This window comes from Asparagus officinalis, chromosome 4, assembly GCF_001876935.1.
Source record: "Asparagus officinalis chromosome 4, Aspof.V1, whole genome shotgun sequence".
Taxonomy (NCBI): Eukaryota; Viridiplantae; Streptophyta; class Magnoliopsida; order Asparagales; family Asparagaceae; genus Asparagus; species Asparagus officinalis.
In genome coordinates this window covers 71,794,449-71,811,209 of record NC_033797.1, presented here as the reverse complement: position 1 = coordinate 71,811,209, position 16,761 = coordinate 71,794,449, and the positions used below count along the sequence as shown (strand labels likewise).

The following is a 16,761-nucleotide window of genomic DNA, read 5'->3' as shown; positions in this document are numbered from 1 at the left end:
TTGAATCCTCCTTTAAATATAAAGAAGTAGATTTGGTTTTCAACATTTTTCTGATCAAACTAAGTGATATTGTAAGTTACGTCACAAAGAGAGAGAGAGGGGGGAGAGATAATTTGATTCAACAACCAAAATGAAGGATGTTATTGATGATCGTCTTCCAAATCATACACAGCTTGAAATAGATCTCCCCAAATAATACGATTTGTGATTAGGTGTCTCAAATTCAATACGTATTTTAAATTAAACTCTTTGCCTATTTGGTTAACACTTACTAGTTTAAGGATATTCCTCGAAATTTTCTACTTCATGATAAAATGTGCATTAGAAGAAAAAAAATCTCACAGCATCATGTGGGCATAAGCCGCATAACACTAGTATGTAACTACAGAAGGCATGTCTGTGCATTGCGCATGTGCATGCCACACTACTCCATCGATAACAACTATTCTCTTGATAAACAAAAGGGGTAATTGCATATTAATCCCTTACATCAATCTTAATTTTCAAATAGTCCCTCAAATCTCATTATTTGCTTACATTAGTCCCTTAAATCTTCAATTTCATTGTCATATAGTCCTATTAGATAATCTATTAATTCCTCTAACTCTAGTTGGGTTTTGCATTAACCAAATATCTCAAATTACCTTAGTGCCTTGGGTGCACCTTTCCCTCTAAAAGATCCATTGTTCGCAAATTAGTCCTGCTCTCTCAAAGGGGAATCGACTCGGATTTGGGTTTGGGGTGGTAGAGGACCATTGAAGAAGGACTTAAGGGGTTTGGGTTTTAAAGTGAGTTTAAACCCATTATAAACTGGGCCGGCGGGTTTATAAATGATAGAGTTAATATGAGTGGAGTATAATGGAAAATCTACTTGCTTCCGTTACATTTCACTCTCGTTATTAACAGCACCTAACAAGAGGGGTTAATTGACAATAAAATTGAAGATTTAAGGCACCAATACGAAAATAATGAGATTTGAGTGGCTATTTGACAATTAAGGTTGATGTAAGGAACTAACATGCTTCAAACGTACAACTATTCCATCTAAAACACCATTCGGTAATTCGTAGGATAAAAACGTGGTGATCCTCACTCTCTATTGTTAAATACATACATGAAGTTTGTTTATCTATTTCATTATAGGTAATTATGTATCATTAATCATTTATCAAGTCTAATTTGAAGTTTCAGTACATATTGTTTCTAGGTTTATCGTATCGCCACTAGCAAGTTCTTTCTTAAGAGTTTGTAGAGGTGGCGGCGTTGGAAATGGTGGTAGAGGGTGGTGTCAAATGTCAATGTGTCAAGTGACACTTTTTAGCAAAAAATTAAACTAGTATATATTAGCTTATGGCTCATTTCTAACGCCATTATAAAGTTAAATAGTAAGTAATTATCCGTTTAAGACTTATTTCTAATATGCCAAGCCTTAAATGGCCTGGTTTCAAATACTCATCTATGAAATAGTTAACTTCGTCATTTTAAAAAATAACAATACACGACAAGGTAATTTATATTGAAAAGGATCATACGTGAGACTGAATGGTTTATCAATGGATGAATGAAAGATTAGTAATTTATATTGAAAAGAATGTATTTAGTGGTATTTTGAATGAGACTATAATGCAGAGATTTTAAAACATGAGGACACGTAGGGGTCAATTGCACTTGTACTTAGTTAAATATATCATTTGTATCTTATTAAAGTTCTTGAATGTATTGAATATAAGAGAAAAACAATATCGTTATTTAATATATATATTGTGACACCACTATTATGCATTTCTGACACCGCCCCAGTGACAGACAGCAGTGAACGAATCATAGGATCAAGCTTATCGCTTTAACGGTGACATCCGTGGTTGACGGATGATCGATCTTACCAATAAATGGATTTTCGTTTTTTTTACATGTTTGAATTTGAATGTTGGAACTTTGGATTTCAGAAAGAAGGAACGGAAGGATGATTAGCTTGTAAAAATTGTAGATCACGTACACAACATTTTGAGGCTAATTGGTTCTATATTTTTATGATTAACTAATTTTTCAAATATTGATGATGGCAACTAATGTACACTGTTTATCCTATGACGCAGAAGTTCTGATATTTTCAATACTTCGCACACTTCAAATTCTTAGCCATGAATGACAAATTTTGGTTTGAAGGAGCAAAAGAGGTTAAAGCTTAAGAAAGGCCCAAGGCAGTCATCAAAGAAGCAAAAACCAAAGCCCAAGGCCTGTCCAGGACTTACTTGGACTTGACTTCCCGCTTAGTCCACTAGTAGCTTGTTGCTTCGTCCATAGTTTCTTATACCGCGTGGGTCCCATCTTAAAGACCCAATCACCTTCGTCGCTCCTTCCTACAAATCCTAATCCTACGGAATCCGCGAGACAACGTACCGCTCCGGGACACCATAAATAAGCCGCTCCCCTCGCATTCCTCGATTTTTCATCGATTCCATTCACCCTTCTCCTCTCCTCTCTCGAAACCCTAGCCTCCGCCTCCAGCGTCGCAAAGCGCGCTCTGCTCATCGATTTCCCGCGCTTTTTTTTCCTTCTGAACCCTAGAGATCGATCATAATCTCCGATCCCTTCGTCTCCTCCTCGATTCCTGTTTTTTTATCCGGCGATATTTCGGAGAGTTGGGGACTGAAGATTGCGAGGAAAGATGTCTCGGTGCTTTCCCTATACGCCGCCGAATTATCAAAGGGAGGAGGAGAAGTCTCTGGCCAAACCGATCAAGGTTTGTTGAGCACGATGATGATTTCTTGAGTTTCTGCTCGACTTCCTTTGATTGATTGGTTCGCTGGTGGGATCTGCTTGTGTAAAATTTCAGAAATTTAAAGAACCGATCAAATCTGTGAATAAAAAACATTGTACAGGATCAAGACATTGCTGTTGTTTTTTGTATTATGTATTTGCGGGATTTTGATAAGTTTGTAGGTAGGGTTAACTACTATTTGATATTGATTGCGTGTGTACATGCAAGCGCCTAAAATTGATTTGGGTTATCTTGGTTTGAGTTGAAGGGTATAAGCAACCGTAATTCGTTTGTTAAAGTTGTTGAGAAGATGATGGATCAGATGGTATGGTGTGAATTGTGGATGTTGAATATTAGATTGGGTGATGTTCAAGTTTTGATTGTGTATAAGGACCTTTGGCTGTTTGGTTACCGTCTTGATTTTAGCCGAGCTGTCGGTAGTGGTCTATTACCATTTTCTTGATTCACTTGGGAGGTGTTCAGTGTATGCAGAAACCTTATGCTTGACAATTAACAAGTTAAAGTTGTAGATATGTTGGAGCATATGGTGACATGGTTTGGATGGTCAAAGAGATGACCTGTGCATGCTTAATTACATACTTAGTTCTCTGAGGCGAGATAAGATTGGGCGGTGTAAATGGGTTTAGAATTACAACCTCAAAAGTATCCCTATAATCTCAAAAATAATGAGATGAAACGCCAATAAGTTGTGGCATAATTAATAAGTGACGGAAGATAACAATTATTGTTTAATGATTGCAGAGGATACAGCTACGGAAGCAGTGTGAATTGCTCAAAATCAGAATTTAGCTAACCTTGGATATTTGCCCGTTTGTTAGAATGGGTCGAAGAGTGGTGTATATCCATCCAGATAGTTATATCAATTGTCATGATTAATTGGTTTAGTCATATGAGAATCATTCCAGTAAGCTACTTAAATTTCCCAGTGTTTAATGTGAGAGAAGTTAATTTATCTATTCCGCTTTTTTATTTTCTCTTTTCTGTATATGGGATGATTATTCCATGCTATTCCATTTTGTGGTAGTTCAGTTAACCTACCTGATCTCTTTTACCTTGCCATTTCCTGGAATGCCTAGGTTGTCTTTCTTCTTGGGTTTCTATGTGGGGAAATATTATTTTCGTCAGTTGAGGCTTATGTAATTCTTTCAATATCTTTTTTGTTGTCCACTTTTTTTTAACCAAATTACCATAGGTTTTGCTAATAATTTTGTGGCTGATTCATGCTTGGAAACAACAATGGATTATCAAATCCTTTTGAAACCTTTTTTAGAATGCCTACTGTTGTGCCATTTGTTTTTATGTAATAATTCACTGCCAATATGGATCATCAATTGACATCAGCTTGTATAAATTCCTGTGTGAAATTATCTGTGAAATTAAGTGGTGCATCGAATAAAGATGTCATACGTTATGATATTTACAATGCATGAAAGAATGTGGATTAGTTGTTGCATCGGCCTGTCACACCATTCTTGAAGGTAAGCTGGATATTATCCATGGTAGAAGTTATAGTTTGCAGTTAAATCTGGTTTCAGACCGACCAAGTATGTGCCACAGTTCCCTAATCTCTTCTTCCAGATCCAATGCAGAAAGATGTGCAGCTTTCTTGAAACCTAAAAGGTTGATGAGATTTTTGCAGGACATAACGCGAGGTTAATTTTATTAATCTATTTTGCGAAGTGGTTAAATTGCATGTGAAGTTGTTTGATGGAGGGATAAGCAAAACCAGTGTTTTAGGTAGAAGCTGCAGAATAAAAGGCATAATGAAAATTTTTGTCAATGGAAATCAAGTTATGGGAATTTACCTTCAAAATTTGTTGATAGGAATATTTTAAAACCGGTTGTCTTTATCATCATCTCTCACTTCTCATAGAAAGTATTGTTTGTCGTAGAGTGACGGTATACGAATAACGAAAGAATGTTTCTTCCGCTTCACCCAGATGGGTTGTATTCTTTGTGCTTTAGGGTGTTTTTGCTATAAGATAAACTTGCTATGTCTATCTATTTATGAATATTGATGCATGTTGAGGAAATTTGAGTGTACTATGAAAGATATTGATGAAGTTTAGGTGGTGGTGGATTCTTTAAATCAGCTGTTAATGTCTAATGCTGAGCATGTCTAGTTATGGCAGTCTCTTTTGTTGAGCATAAGGATGAAGGATGAGGTGCCATGCACAATAAATTAAGAGATACTGAAAAGAGAGCAATTGCTTGTAGTTAATGGCTGTCAGCTATATTGGGAAGTACTTCTTTATGGTGTTAGATTTAAGGATGTGGAGGATAAGGATGTTGAGCTTCTGGTTCTAGTCCATGATCAATGTTTGGCTCTTAAGCATCAGCAAGAAGTTTGTTTCCATTCCATTAAAAGTTGAGTGATGAGTTTGGATGCTCATCTTTGCTGCTTATATAGCTTTAGGTAGCAAGAAAGACAATAGGGTAAGATAGTTTGATTTCAGGACAGGTGATATTAGTACAGAAATTAGATCTTTGGTGCAGTTGAGAATTCTGTACTGAGTGATAGGTTTTTTGTAAGCTTGTTAGGCTATCAACATGGATAGCATCACTGGATTATGTCCTTTATGGAAACATGTAATATACTGACCATGTTTTCAAGCTTCATGTCTTTGCAGTTTTTTTTTTATTTTTTTTACAGAGCTTTTTTCCATTAATAATAAGAAATACTGCTTTCACACAAACAATCACCCTGTTAGGAAAATGGATGCTTATAACTCTTGGACAACCTTAAATTCATGAACTGGATGCTTGTGATTGCTTTCGAATCATATATATTGTACGGGCATTGACAAATTTCTGGAACACTGAAACTCCAGAAAGAACTAGAAACGACAAAGGAGAAGAGGAAAGAGAAAAGAAGCAAGAAGAAGGAAAGGAAAGAAAAGAGGGATAAATCCAAGGACAAGAATGAGACTTCAAAACACAAGGAACATGGCCACAAGAAGCGGAAGCATGAGGAAAGAAACAAGCAGGAGATCCAGGACGGCCACAAGTTAGTGACTTCTACAAATTCAACTGAGCAGTTGGAGAAGAGTGGGCTAACCGAAGAGCATGGAGTGTCATGTCATCCTACACAGGAACCCTGTGAATCCTCTGAAAGCACTCAGAACAGTTCCAAGAAGAGGAAGGTCGAAGCTACCAATATTGTCAACGGTGATAGCCATCGTAAGCTAACCAATAATACAAATTTTTTTTCTTTGAGCTTTATGCATATCTTTTTCCAATCAATAACTAAAGCTGAATTTCCATGGCTTCTAGGTAATGCCATTCTACGATTCAAGTTCTCATTTCAAAAACATAAAGACCCGAAACCAACTCCTGCCATTGAAGAGCCATGTATCCCATGCCGGACCACTTCCAAAGATGCAGCAGCGACTCCTGCAAATGAAGAGCCATGCTTTTCAGGTTGGGCTACTGAAGCACCATTAGGTCTAGAAATATTTAAAGTAGCTCCGAGCAATCACAACCTGGTTGGCAATGCTCAAGCTGAGTCCTGTGCTATGATCAAGAGCAACAAGGCAACTGAAGCACCAAAAGAGCTAGAGCTGGTTGACCATTCTCACAGACCCGCAAGTTCTAGTAGCAAGAGCAGCAAGAGAGCTCAAAAACTAGAAAGACGCTTCAGAGACCTTTTAGGGAACTGGAAACCTGCACCATTTCTTCTGGATGCAGAAGCTGGGACTGAAGACCAAGGGTGGCTTTTTGCAAACCCCAGGCAACATCAGGCAAATTCTGATGCTCAGAGTTGCGGTCTGAGCAGAACTAGTGAAGCCCTGAGCCATTCTTTCCAACCTAGGGCATGCTACTTGCCTGAGCTTGAAACGTATCAGCTGCCATATGCTGTACCATTTTGAACTTTGTAATTCATGACGGCGCTTAGCATATACTCAGAATTTGAGGGGTGTCAGAGAGTAGAATGTTGTGGAGGGAGGCATTTGTTTTTTTCCTCATTGCCTGATATCTGGTGTTCTATGCGTTGATCAGTTGTATATAGCATTTGTTTGGGATATGCCCCCATTCTATATCAATATAATCTGCAATTTTTGCACTTGCATGTCTACTTTTATGTTTTGCGGTTGCCTTTTGTCATTAGCATGTTTATGTTTATGGGTATATTCTCTGGTTTGCTGGGAAACCTTTTTGATGTTCATTGATATAGATTCTATGTAGAAGATCACAACAGATGTGAAAACAAAAAATAGAAGGAGTGGTTTTCATTCACTCATCAACTAGAATAGATAATCAACTGACTGCTTCAATTTCTACACTTACCCTACTTTATTCTCCTGGCATCATTCGAAAGATCACCATTTGCCCAGCTTTTACTCATAAAAGGACATTCAAGTCTCATCCTGCTATTGTCATAGCCAATCCAGACAAGAGAAAGCTATGCCGAAAGAGAGTTCTCTGTAATAAATGGCACAGCTTGAAACGTGATCATGTCTTTTTGACACAAAAATACAAGCATGTTCAAATCCCGCTTCTCCTCTGGTTTTATTAACAGATATTCTGTTACTGATTCGACAGTTGGAGTGTTTTGCTTAATCCCTGTGAAAGAAAAGTTCAGACAATGAAGCCATACTTACTCAAATCAGAGGATACAACTGTTAACACAAAAAAAATAAAAATAAAAATAAAAAAACCCCACAAAAGACACATCCTTTGTGTATATTATTCTTATGCAAAAGATTTGAATACCATAAGGTCCAACATAGGATGACGTCCTGTAGGCTGCTCTCACAGTTGAAATTTCTCTCAGAACGAAAGACAGAAAAAACTTCAGAACCAAAAGATACAACTAATTGCAATTTCCTTTATTTTTCTTTTCATTTTCCTGAAACAGACCACTCCTGTATCAGTAAATGTAACAAGATACGTCGCACGAGATTGAGCCTGTCAATGCTCTCCCCTTTGAGGTGGGCATATGTAGGCTTGAATTTTCCCGTGGATGCCTCTGCTGTAATAAGAGAACTAAATATACACAACAGCAAACTGTACAAACACATCAAAACCCAAATAATCAACAAACAGAAGGAGGAGCTAATCAAAACTTGAAGATCGACTCCATCGTTCTTTCAAGTAATCATCCAAGGAACTGAGATGGTTTTGTTCGAAGCTAATTATGGACGCATCGTCATCCTCCACATCAAGCAATGCTAGGCCTAAATGTGATCCTATGCTAGGAGATAAATAGAACTCTTCATCTTGGTAATCCAATTCGTTGTGCGAATTATTAGCTTTGGAATTTATCCATGACTCAATCTCTTCTTCCCCTTGTAGAAGTCTGAGTACCTGCTCCATAAAAAGAATGTATTAGATCAACATGACAGAAAAATAGTTGTGTAGTTGTTTATCTATTTATTTTATTCGAACCTGGCTCATTTGAGGGCGAAGATGTGCCATTCTTGAGATACAGAGAGAGGCAACCAATACCATTCTTCGCAATTGATTCTCATCATATTTACCTTCGAGATTGGGGTCAAAGAAATCTCTGAAATCTCCTCTCTCTAGTATTGGTGTGGCCTAAGTAACCAAAGATACATAGAACATGGTCAGACAGCTATTAATCGATAATGGCCCTTTTGGCTTTAGAGAAAGATGTTGGAAATATCGTTGAAAATTTGATAAAAATGTCATAACACAGAGATTCTTACCCACATAACTAAACTCTCTTGGCCCTTGGGGTTCTCATCACAAATTGGTTTTCTGCCTGTTAATAGCTCAAGCAAAACAACTCCATAGGCATACACATCTATCTTATTGCTTACCTTGCCATACATAAAGTACTCAGGTGCAAGATATCTGTCAAAATATCCCTTTCTTCAGATTTAGACCCTAAAATCACAGTTTCAGATAGATTATGTACAGAAAAAATTGTAAGAGATTATGAGCACATACCCAAATGTTCCAACAACATCAGTATGTGCTTGGGATAATGAATTCATTGGTGCCCATATAGCGAATCCGAAGTCAGATATCTGCATGTATACACATAGAAATAAACCCTCATCAATTATTATGCTAAAAGAATAATGACATTATCGATGATCATTGTTTAGGACAAATTAGTACCTGTGGTTCGAAATTATCATTGAGAAGAATATTCGAAGACTTGACATCTCGATGAATAACTGGTCTTGAACTACCATTATGCAAGTAGCTCAGTGCTTCTGCAACTCCAACAGCAATCTTAAATCTTTTATGCCAACTTAATGGAGGTTTAGTTCTATTACCTGTTTCCATATCAAGTCAAATGTTAACAAATTCATTTCAAGTAAAATTTATGGAACCAAACTAACAAATTTCGTACCATGGAGGTTTTCCTCCAAACTTCCTTTGGAGAAATAACCGTAAATGGAGAGAAAAGTTTGGCACTCAATACAAATACCCAACAAAGGAACGACACGCTCATGTTGCAATTTAGTAATTATATCGGCCTCCAAAAGAAAATCTCTTGATGTTTCCTTGGATAATTTCGACATCTTTATTGCCACTTTATCTCCATTAGGGAGGCATCCTTTGTAAACTTGACTACTCCCTCCTTTCCCAATCAAATAATCTATTCATAACCGAAAAATTATAATCAGCTCAAAATCGATGTAAATATCAAAATCTGTTGTGCCTAAGCAAAGGAAAAAGACCTGCAGAAAAGTAATTGGTTGAGATCTGAAGTTCTTCATATTGAAACCATTTGCAAGTAGAAGAATTGCTATGAAGAACAATCTCCAACTCCTTGATCAGGCTATTCGTTGCAGAATGCAACAAAGATCTATCTGGCAAGTTCATAACCCACTGAACTACTGACATTTTTCGAGCTTCATTCTCTTTCAAAGCCTCGATATTTGCTGTCAATGCTTTTCTTAACAGTGGCCATCCTGGCTTTGACTCTGGCAATTTCTTCACTAGAACTGAAATTCTGCTCGAATCATATACAACAAGTTGGCGATCACTTGAAACATTAGGCTTCTCTCTGAAGCTAGGGACGATGGCTTTTGTGTCCATTCCGACACTAGGATGCAATATACTGCGAAGATTTGGCTTCGATTCTTGTCCTGGTTTTGGGTAAAAATTATTCAATTTCTAATTGTGAACAAAATCATTCAAACGAGGTTTTCCGTAACAGGATTGATACCTGAATTTGGTTTCGCGGACTCTTTCTTGAAAATGACTCGTCCGTTGTGGAATGCAATTAAAGTTGCCGTCATTGGAAGTTTCTTTGCACAGTATTTTGCCACTGAAGCCGAGCCCCTAAAACACCAAAAACATCTCTATCTCTAAAAAAACTCCAACAATATTTTTTTTCTACGGAAAAGAAAAAAAAATCAAGCAATAATATTTTGAGGAAAATCGAACTATGATCCTTAGTTTTTAACACTTACCCAAGCAAGAAACCATTGTTTGCTCCGACTACAACTACAGAGGCAGCACAGAGAACTGCCTCCTTTGCCAGAGTTTTCCTTACGGAAATCCCCTGAGAGACTCGGCCCGCAAGCGAAACCTTAAAATCAATGGAAAATATCAAAAAATAGAATATAGAAATTCTCTAGTTCATGAACAATTGAATAAAAATCAAAGGCACTCACTCCTCTAACGCTTTGATGGATGATTTAGAAGTATTACCGATATCTATAACCAGAGTAGCCCACATTATTATCGGCAAACGAAATGTATGTTCTGAAATAATAAAATTCTAAATTCTAAATTTTTTTTGTGCTAATTTCGACACCTGAAGTACGAGAGACATGAACTGCGACGACTCGATCTCCTTCTTCAGCGGCATTGCTGAGAGCCCAACTGAGCAATTCTCTGCCATTGCCATCAATTTGGATTCCAACCAAAACACACCTTCCTCGTTTAATCCTGATCTCTTTCTCCGCCCTCATAATTCTTAACAAATTATCAACAATAACACTCAGAGTTCGATCGGGGCAAAGAGACCCATTTCAAGAAATTTCAGTTGCGGTCAGCGGAAGAAGAAGAAGGAAGAGAAAGAGAGCCATCGTCATCAATCAAGCAGATATGCACCTAAATCTTGTTCATTTGTCACTCTCTGAATCAAACATTCTTTTTATTATTATTATTTTTTTTTTTTTTCAAACATTGAATTGCCGCCACATATACCATCAGCCCACCCACTCCAACAGAAAATCAAATAAATCCGAGAGAAAATAAATCTGCTTTAATTCGTGTGGGACGCTGATGATGACGGTGGTGATGGAGTATAGCCAGCTGCTGTTTTCTAATACCATAAAGAGGAGGGTTATTTAAGAGGGAGAAAATCATTGAGTTCCTGCGGAACAATATACCCGCTTTCTTTTTCGCGGGGCACCGGTTATGACCGGTCACCGACAAAACGGTGACGAAGGGAAATGGTTATGACCGATCACCGACACGTGGGTTAAAACATAAAAGGAGTGGACGCCGGTAATTTTACAGCTGGTAATTTTACAAAACATATGCCAGGTGTAACTAGGAAGTGTTCTTTCAACTTAAAATCCTAGTGGCACAAACTTTTGACAATCAAGACCTTGATGTCCAAATCATTTACTAATAAGTTTGTTTCCACGTTAATTTGATTAATTCGGTCTTCATTTCATTAATGATTCTAAAGTTGAATTAAAATTAGTTACGTACGATTCATGTACCAAAAACTGATATTCGACGGAAAAACAAATTATGTCAGTAAATAAGTAACAAATTCAATTCTTGTCAATTTCTCCTAGTTAATTGACATCCTTATTTACGTACAAGGAGAAACATAAGGCAATTAAATTAACAATTATCCTGAAAGAAAAACATAATAGGGATTAAAGATCAGTGGTCGATGTCGAGTCAACATCATCTAGCTAGCTATCTCAAGTCTACCTCCGGTCTTATCTAATATTATAGCAAAGAGAATTTAGAGCTCCCATTAATTGGATCAGTACTATCACTAATCTGAGGAATGGAAGTTAACATCACTTTGCATTTTGATACTTTTTCCCTTTCGGTGGTGGTGCGCTGTAGACTCAGGCGAGGAAAGTTGATGCCCTTAATGACTTCATTGCTTTTTGTATCCTATGTATCCCAAGTTGAAAAGGAGAATCATATTGCAATAAGTGCAATGAATCTAACTTGTGTTATATTTGAAAAGGATTTTTTTAAAAAAAGAAACTGTATTTAGAAATAATTAGTAAAATCGACCGTTTTTATAAATAATAAGCAAAATAAACATTTTTTTTATCACATCATCAAAGCTGGTAAAAAATAGATCGATTTTACAAAATATCTTATTTAAAATACACGGGACCAACAGTCCTATGTAATTAGTGAACGCTAATCAAGAGATTACTCTTTAAAATACATGGGACTAGAAGTCCCGTGTATATAACAAATATTTCAATTCGTACCAATGCATATACACGGGACAATCGGTCCCGTGTTTCCGATAGAGATAAATTACACACTTTAAAATACATGGGACTAGTAGTCTGATATATTTTGTTAATCCCCCCCCATACAACCCCGCTCATCCCCCAAATATCATTGCATTTTTGTTGGGATATGTTTGATTGTTTAGAGGTGTATAAAGTTATGTACATGATTTTAAGAAAATTATATGTTTATTGATATTATAATGTTTGGACTTATATATGAGATGAATTTGAAGTTTTTTTACTCACAGGAGATATTGTATATGAACACGAGACAAGGTACAAAACATGTGTGCATGTTTTCCGCATGTTCAAAATATACACGACACTACTAGTCCTGTGTATTTTCTGAGTAGGTTGCAGAATACATGGGACTAACTAAGCTCATAATTAGCAATTAGCAAGTAAAAGGAACTACTAATGTTGTATATTTTAAACATGATATGTTGCAAAATCGACATCTTTTCGGCCAGCCATGATGACGTGGCCAATAAGAGGTTGATTTTGCTAAATAATTAACAAAATAATCGATTTTACTAATTATTTTCTAAAATGAGTCTCTTTTAAAATATTTTCCTTTTCAAAAATATATTCAACACCAACCTATATATAATATGTGGGACTAATTATTTGACAATATTTTTATCATGAAAAGATCGTACGCTTGATTGAACCTTACTAATTTTCTGGGGACAAGTTCAAGTGACATAAAGTTTGATTACTCTTTTCTAAAGGAAGAACGTTATTTAAATATTGATATATGCTATACGCTCTTAACCAATACTTCTACTGAAAAAATAAAATTTAAAATCAACGCAACTCTTATTACTCATTAATTGACCCTCCACATGCTTTCATTGAGAGTTCATTGGAGTCACGTTTCTCGAAGTGCAATCTTGGATGGATTCTCGAACTCGGCGTTGCTCCTAAAGGTGACTACAATGAGCCACCAACACAGTTGACAATTTCATTGTTCCGGGAGAAGTGCACCGAAACCTCCATATACATTGTGCATAAATTATTCAGTTGTGCTGATGGCAGCAGGCACTTCGTTGTCATTAGAAACTAGTACTTCATTGGTTTTTTTTTTTTACAGAGCACTTCGGTCAAATTGTTAGACTTATTTATTTTTATTTTTTGAATTTTATTCCCCTAAAATTTACGTATTTCCACTGGTTCTTTCCAAATGTGAGAATTCTTGTCACAAACATAAGGTCCTCTATGGAATTTTGAAAATGAAGCTCAAATGATCAAAATTGGTGCTTCTTTTAAGATAGATAGGTCGCTGTTCATTCTTGTCTTTATGATTTCTCTCTAAAGTACCTAGTGATTTTAATCAATTACATTGAAGATGAACCAAATTGAATACACTCTATCCACCTAGCAGTAGGCGCCTTTTTAATCCAACATTAATATATACTAGTGTGCGCCCAGTGCGAAGCGTAGTCTTTTTTTTTATCGCTACAGTAATCCTGGTTTTTATTGCTACAGTATATTTTTAATGTTACGGCAATTTTAAATGTTACAGTGATATTTTAAAAAAATGTTACATTATCCCACAACTGCTACATTATATATAGTTTTAAACTGCTACAATAATATTTTTTAAATATGCTGCAGCATCCCGCCTATGCTGCAGTAATATTTTTTTTTGAAAATACCACAGTAATAACGCTACAGTAAACTATTGTCGCATTTACTGTTTGCAAAAGATGGAAATAATAAAAGCTCAAGCTTCAATCAATTCTCACACTATGCAAATCCCTATTTTGTTTGCTTTAAATTAAAAGCTTGGGGAAAAGAGAACAGCTGATTAACGCATCGTAAGTCCAAAGTCTTTTCCACGTAGCTGAAGAAATGGCGAGCACAGTGACGAAGACCGCAGGAAAAATAGTAGGAGATATTTTGGCAGTTTCGCGATTGACCGCGGATGACGCGACGGTCGACCGTAAACGGGCACATGACCGCGAAAAGTCTATTGAAGAAGTGGCGAGCACAGCGACGAAGACCGCAGGAAAAACAGCAGGAGACATTTTGGTAGTTTCACGGTCGACCATGGATGACGTGGTGGTCGACCGCAAACGTGCACACGACTGAGAAAAGTCTCTGGACTTTTCGCGGTCGACCGCGATGGGTTCTACGGTCGACTGGCCAAACCCTGTAGGGGTTTTTAGTCTCGGTCGTTGGATCCGATCGACCACTCGTGGTTCTGTGGTCGACCACGAGTCTTGTCTGCAGTTGAGTTTGGTTTTCTGACCTGTTTTGTTCTGAGTTGATATATAATCTTAATCCTAATTAATTAGGGTTAAACAAGGACGTTTTGAACAGTCTTTGAGAGGGGATTGTTGTATCCAATTATAGGAGAGTTGTGAGAGATCTAGAGACTTTTTAGGGTTTATTTGGTGAGATTTGTAACCCTATTTGTATTCTCTTGATTTTTAATAGTAAGAACTCCCCCCTCCTTGCCCCGTAGACGTAGGCAACTTGCCGAACCACGTAAATTCGCTTGTCTTTCTGTAGTATTGTGTTTGGCTTATTGGTTGTGATTTATCTCGTTCTTGTTCGTGTGGTTTCGAGCTTCCATCGCGCACAACATGTGATATCAGAGCTTCAGGTTTGGCTTGGGGCTTGTTCGAAGGACTTATTGGAGGATTCCTATTTGAAGAGTTAGATCGACAACATGGGAGAAGCAAGCACATCAGGTTCGTCTCTTACGAAGGCGATACAGAGTCTGAGCATCAATAATACGAAGATTGATGTTCTGAAGTTCGACGCAAGATTAATTTTGGTTTATGGAGGTGCCAGACGATGGATGCATTGGATGCACAGAATTTGGAGTCGTTATGGAACAAGCAAATACGATAGAAGTTTGTGCAGTGGATAAAATCATTTTACCAAGTGATTTAGAGCCATTATGGAACATGGTCATTTCAAAGAAAACTAAGAAGATTATAAAAAAAATTTAGCTCAAGAAGGGATCACATGGCGAAGTCCTTAAATTATTGAACAGACTCTTGAAACCGTGCTAGATAAACCCATTAGAACACAAAAGAAGAAGTCTCGAAAATAAAAAAAGAAGAAAATAGTAAAGCTACCTGATTCTTCTATTGAGAAATCAACACTTCAGAAGTGCATAGATTCCCTTGAAGAATATGTTCAGGGCGAAAGGAAGTCAATTCTATTAAAAGAGTTTTTCCCTCTAGAAGCTAAAGAAGAGATCCTCGAAGAAATGGAAGAGGAAACAAAAGTAGAAGTGTGTAGAGAGATATCTCTCATAGCGTTGATGAGGATGAGTTTGAGCATATCATCGAAGAAAGAAATGCCTTTCTTGAAGGCTTTGGTTCAAAATCCTCCTACCAGAGCTCTGAAGAATCAGTTGTAATGAATCGACAAAGATTCCTCCTGTATGAAATTTTTGATGAAGAAATTGATAAGGTCAAGGGACAATCAGACCAAAGCAGAGTGTGGCACGTACTTCTTCAAATCTAGAAAATGTTGGGGTACAAGATAATCAAATCAGAACACTCCAATATTAGGTTGACAATATTGCAAGCACACAAGCTAAAATGGTCAAAGAACTCTCACAAGCGTACAATTCAAAAATTGCTCAAACAAATGAAAGACAAACAATCAACTCTTCGCATGCAAAATATAATGGACAAAATTTTTATAAAAGGAATACATCAAACTCGACGAGAAATTTCCAAGCTACAAAGGAAAATATTGCAAGTCCAATAGAGAATCTATTATGTTTCAAGAAAAATTATGTGAAACTTATATTCTTTCAAGCCATGAAGAGCGGGTTGACATTACCTCCTATTAAAAACTATACTATACTGAGGCAACATTGGTTGATAAACCAATGTATTGTCTTTACCATGGGAGATTAGGCCATATAATTGATCAATGTTATAGTTTTAAAAAACGAGCACAACAACAGATCAATGATGGCAACATGGCCATTCCTCATTCATACATAAAGGAAGATTTTAAGAGAGAGCATCTATATGAAGAAAGACCACATAAAACTTGTCATGCTATAACCCTAGGAGCGATTCAGAGGATAGACTAAACTTTTCGGATGAGAATGAAGAGAAATTAAATGAAATTCAACAAAAAAAATTAAGGAATGGAAAATTACTACCCAACAAACAAGGTTCTACTCACAAATGTAGGCGTCAAAAATTGCCTATAGGTCCCCACACGCGGCTCGAGATAGAGAGAAGACGATGAACATCGCCATTCAAATCACAGAATCTCATTTGACAATGACAAACGTATGAAGTGAGTCGATGGATCATACAAAGCGACAAAACTTCGGAATAACGGAAACAAGAGCTGATCGGGAGCCCCGCGTCGTTTACGAAAGGCGGAGCACCCCTCGTGTCCTATTTACTCTATATATGATTCAATCATGGGAGCCCGTAGATCTCCTCGTCGGCTTTCTGACGCATCTTGAACCGCATAATTTCGAGTCCGGACGACGAATATACGGTGGAAACAAACTTGACGTACCAAAAAAAAACCAAACTGAGACACTCTGGGGTGTCT

General features: G+C 37.0%; 2 protein-coding genes across 2 annotated transcripts; one reads left to right on the top strand and one right to left on the bottom strand.

The window, feature by feature from the left end:
• LOC109837702 (DNA ligase 1-like) lies at nt 2,452–6,836 on the top strand. Its single transcript, XM_020406039.1, has 3 exons — nt 2,452–2,743; nt 5,614–5,962; nt 6,056–6,836. Exons 1-3 carry the CDS (start codon nt 2,669–2,671, stop codon nt 6,649–6,651), a joined length of 1,020 nt encoding a protein of 339 aa, XP_020261628.1. The 5' UTR covers nt 2,452–2,668; the 3' UTR covers nt 6,652–6,836.
• LOC109838901 (receptor-like cytosolic serine/threonine-protein kinase RBK1) lies at nt 7,426–11,016 on the bottom strand. The gene is made up of 11 exons (XM_020407330.1): nt 10,524–11,016; nt 10,381–10,423; nt 10,177–10,338; nt 9,930–10,045; nt 9,439–9,849; nt 9,108–9,356; nt 8,870–9,030; nt 8,696–8,775; nt 8,452–8,599; nt 8,171–8,320; nt 7,426–8,089 (listed from the first exon to the last, which is right to left on the bottom strand). The coding sequence occupies exons 1-11, from the start codon at nt 10,678–10,680 to the stop codon at nt 7,838–7,840; spliced, it is 1,929 nt and encodes a 642-aa protein (XP_020262919.1). The 5' UTR covers nt 10,681–11,016; the 3' UTR covers nt 7,426–7,837.

Coding starts and splice junctions, on each gene's coding strand:
- LOC109837702 (XM_020406039.1), top strand. CDS start 2,669: ATGTCTCGGTGCTTTCCCTATACGCCGCCGAATTATCAAAGGGAGGAG. Junction 2,744..5,613: donor CTCTGGCCAAACCGATCAAG/GTTTGTTGAGCA, acceptor CTGAAACTCCAG/AAAGAACTAGAAACGACAAA. Junction 5,963..6,055: donor TGTCAACGGTGATAGCCATC/GTAAGCTAACCA, acceptor CATGGCTTCTAG/GTAATGCCATTCTACGATTC.
- LOC109838901 (XM_020407330.1), bottom strand. CDS start 10,680: ATGAGGGCGGAGAAAGAGATCAGGATTAAACGAGGAAGGTGTGTTTTG. Junction 10,339..10,380: donor TCCATCAAAGCGTTAGAGGA/GTGAGTGCCTTT, acceptor CATGAACTAGAG/AATTTCTATATTCTATTTTT. Junction 8,776..8,869: donor ATGATAATTTCGAACCACAG/GTACTAATTTGT, acceptor GTATACATGCAG/ATATCTGACTTCGGATTCGC.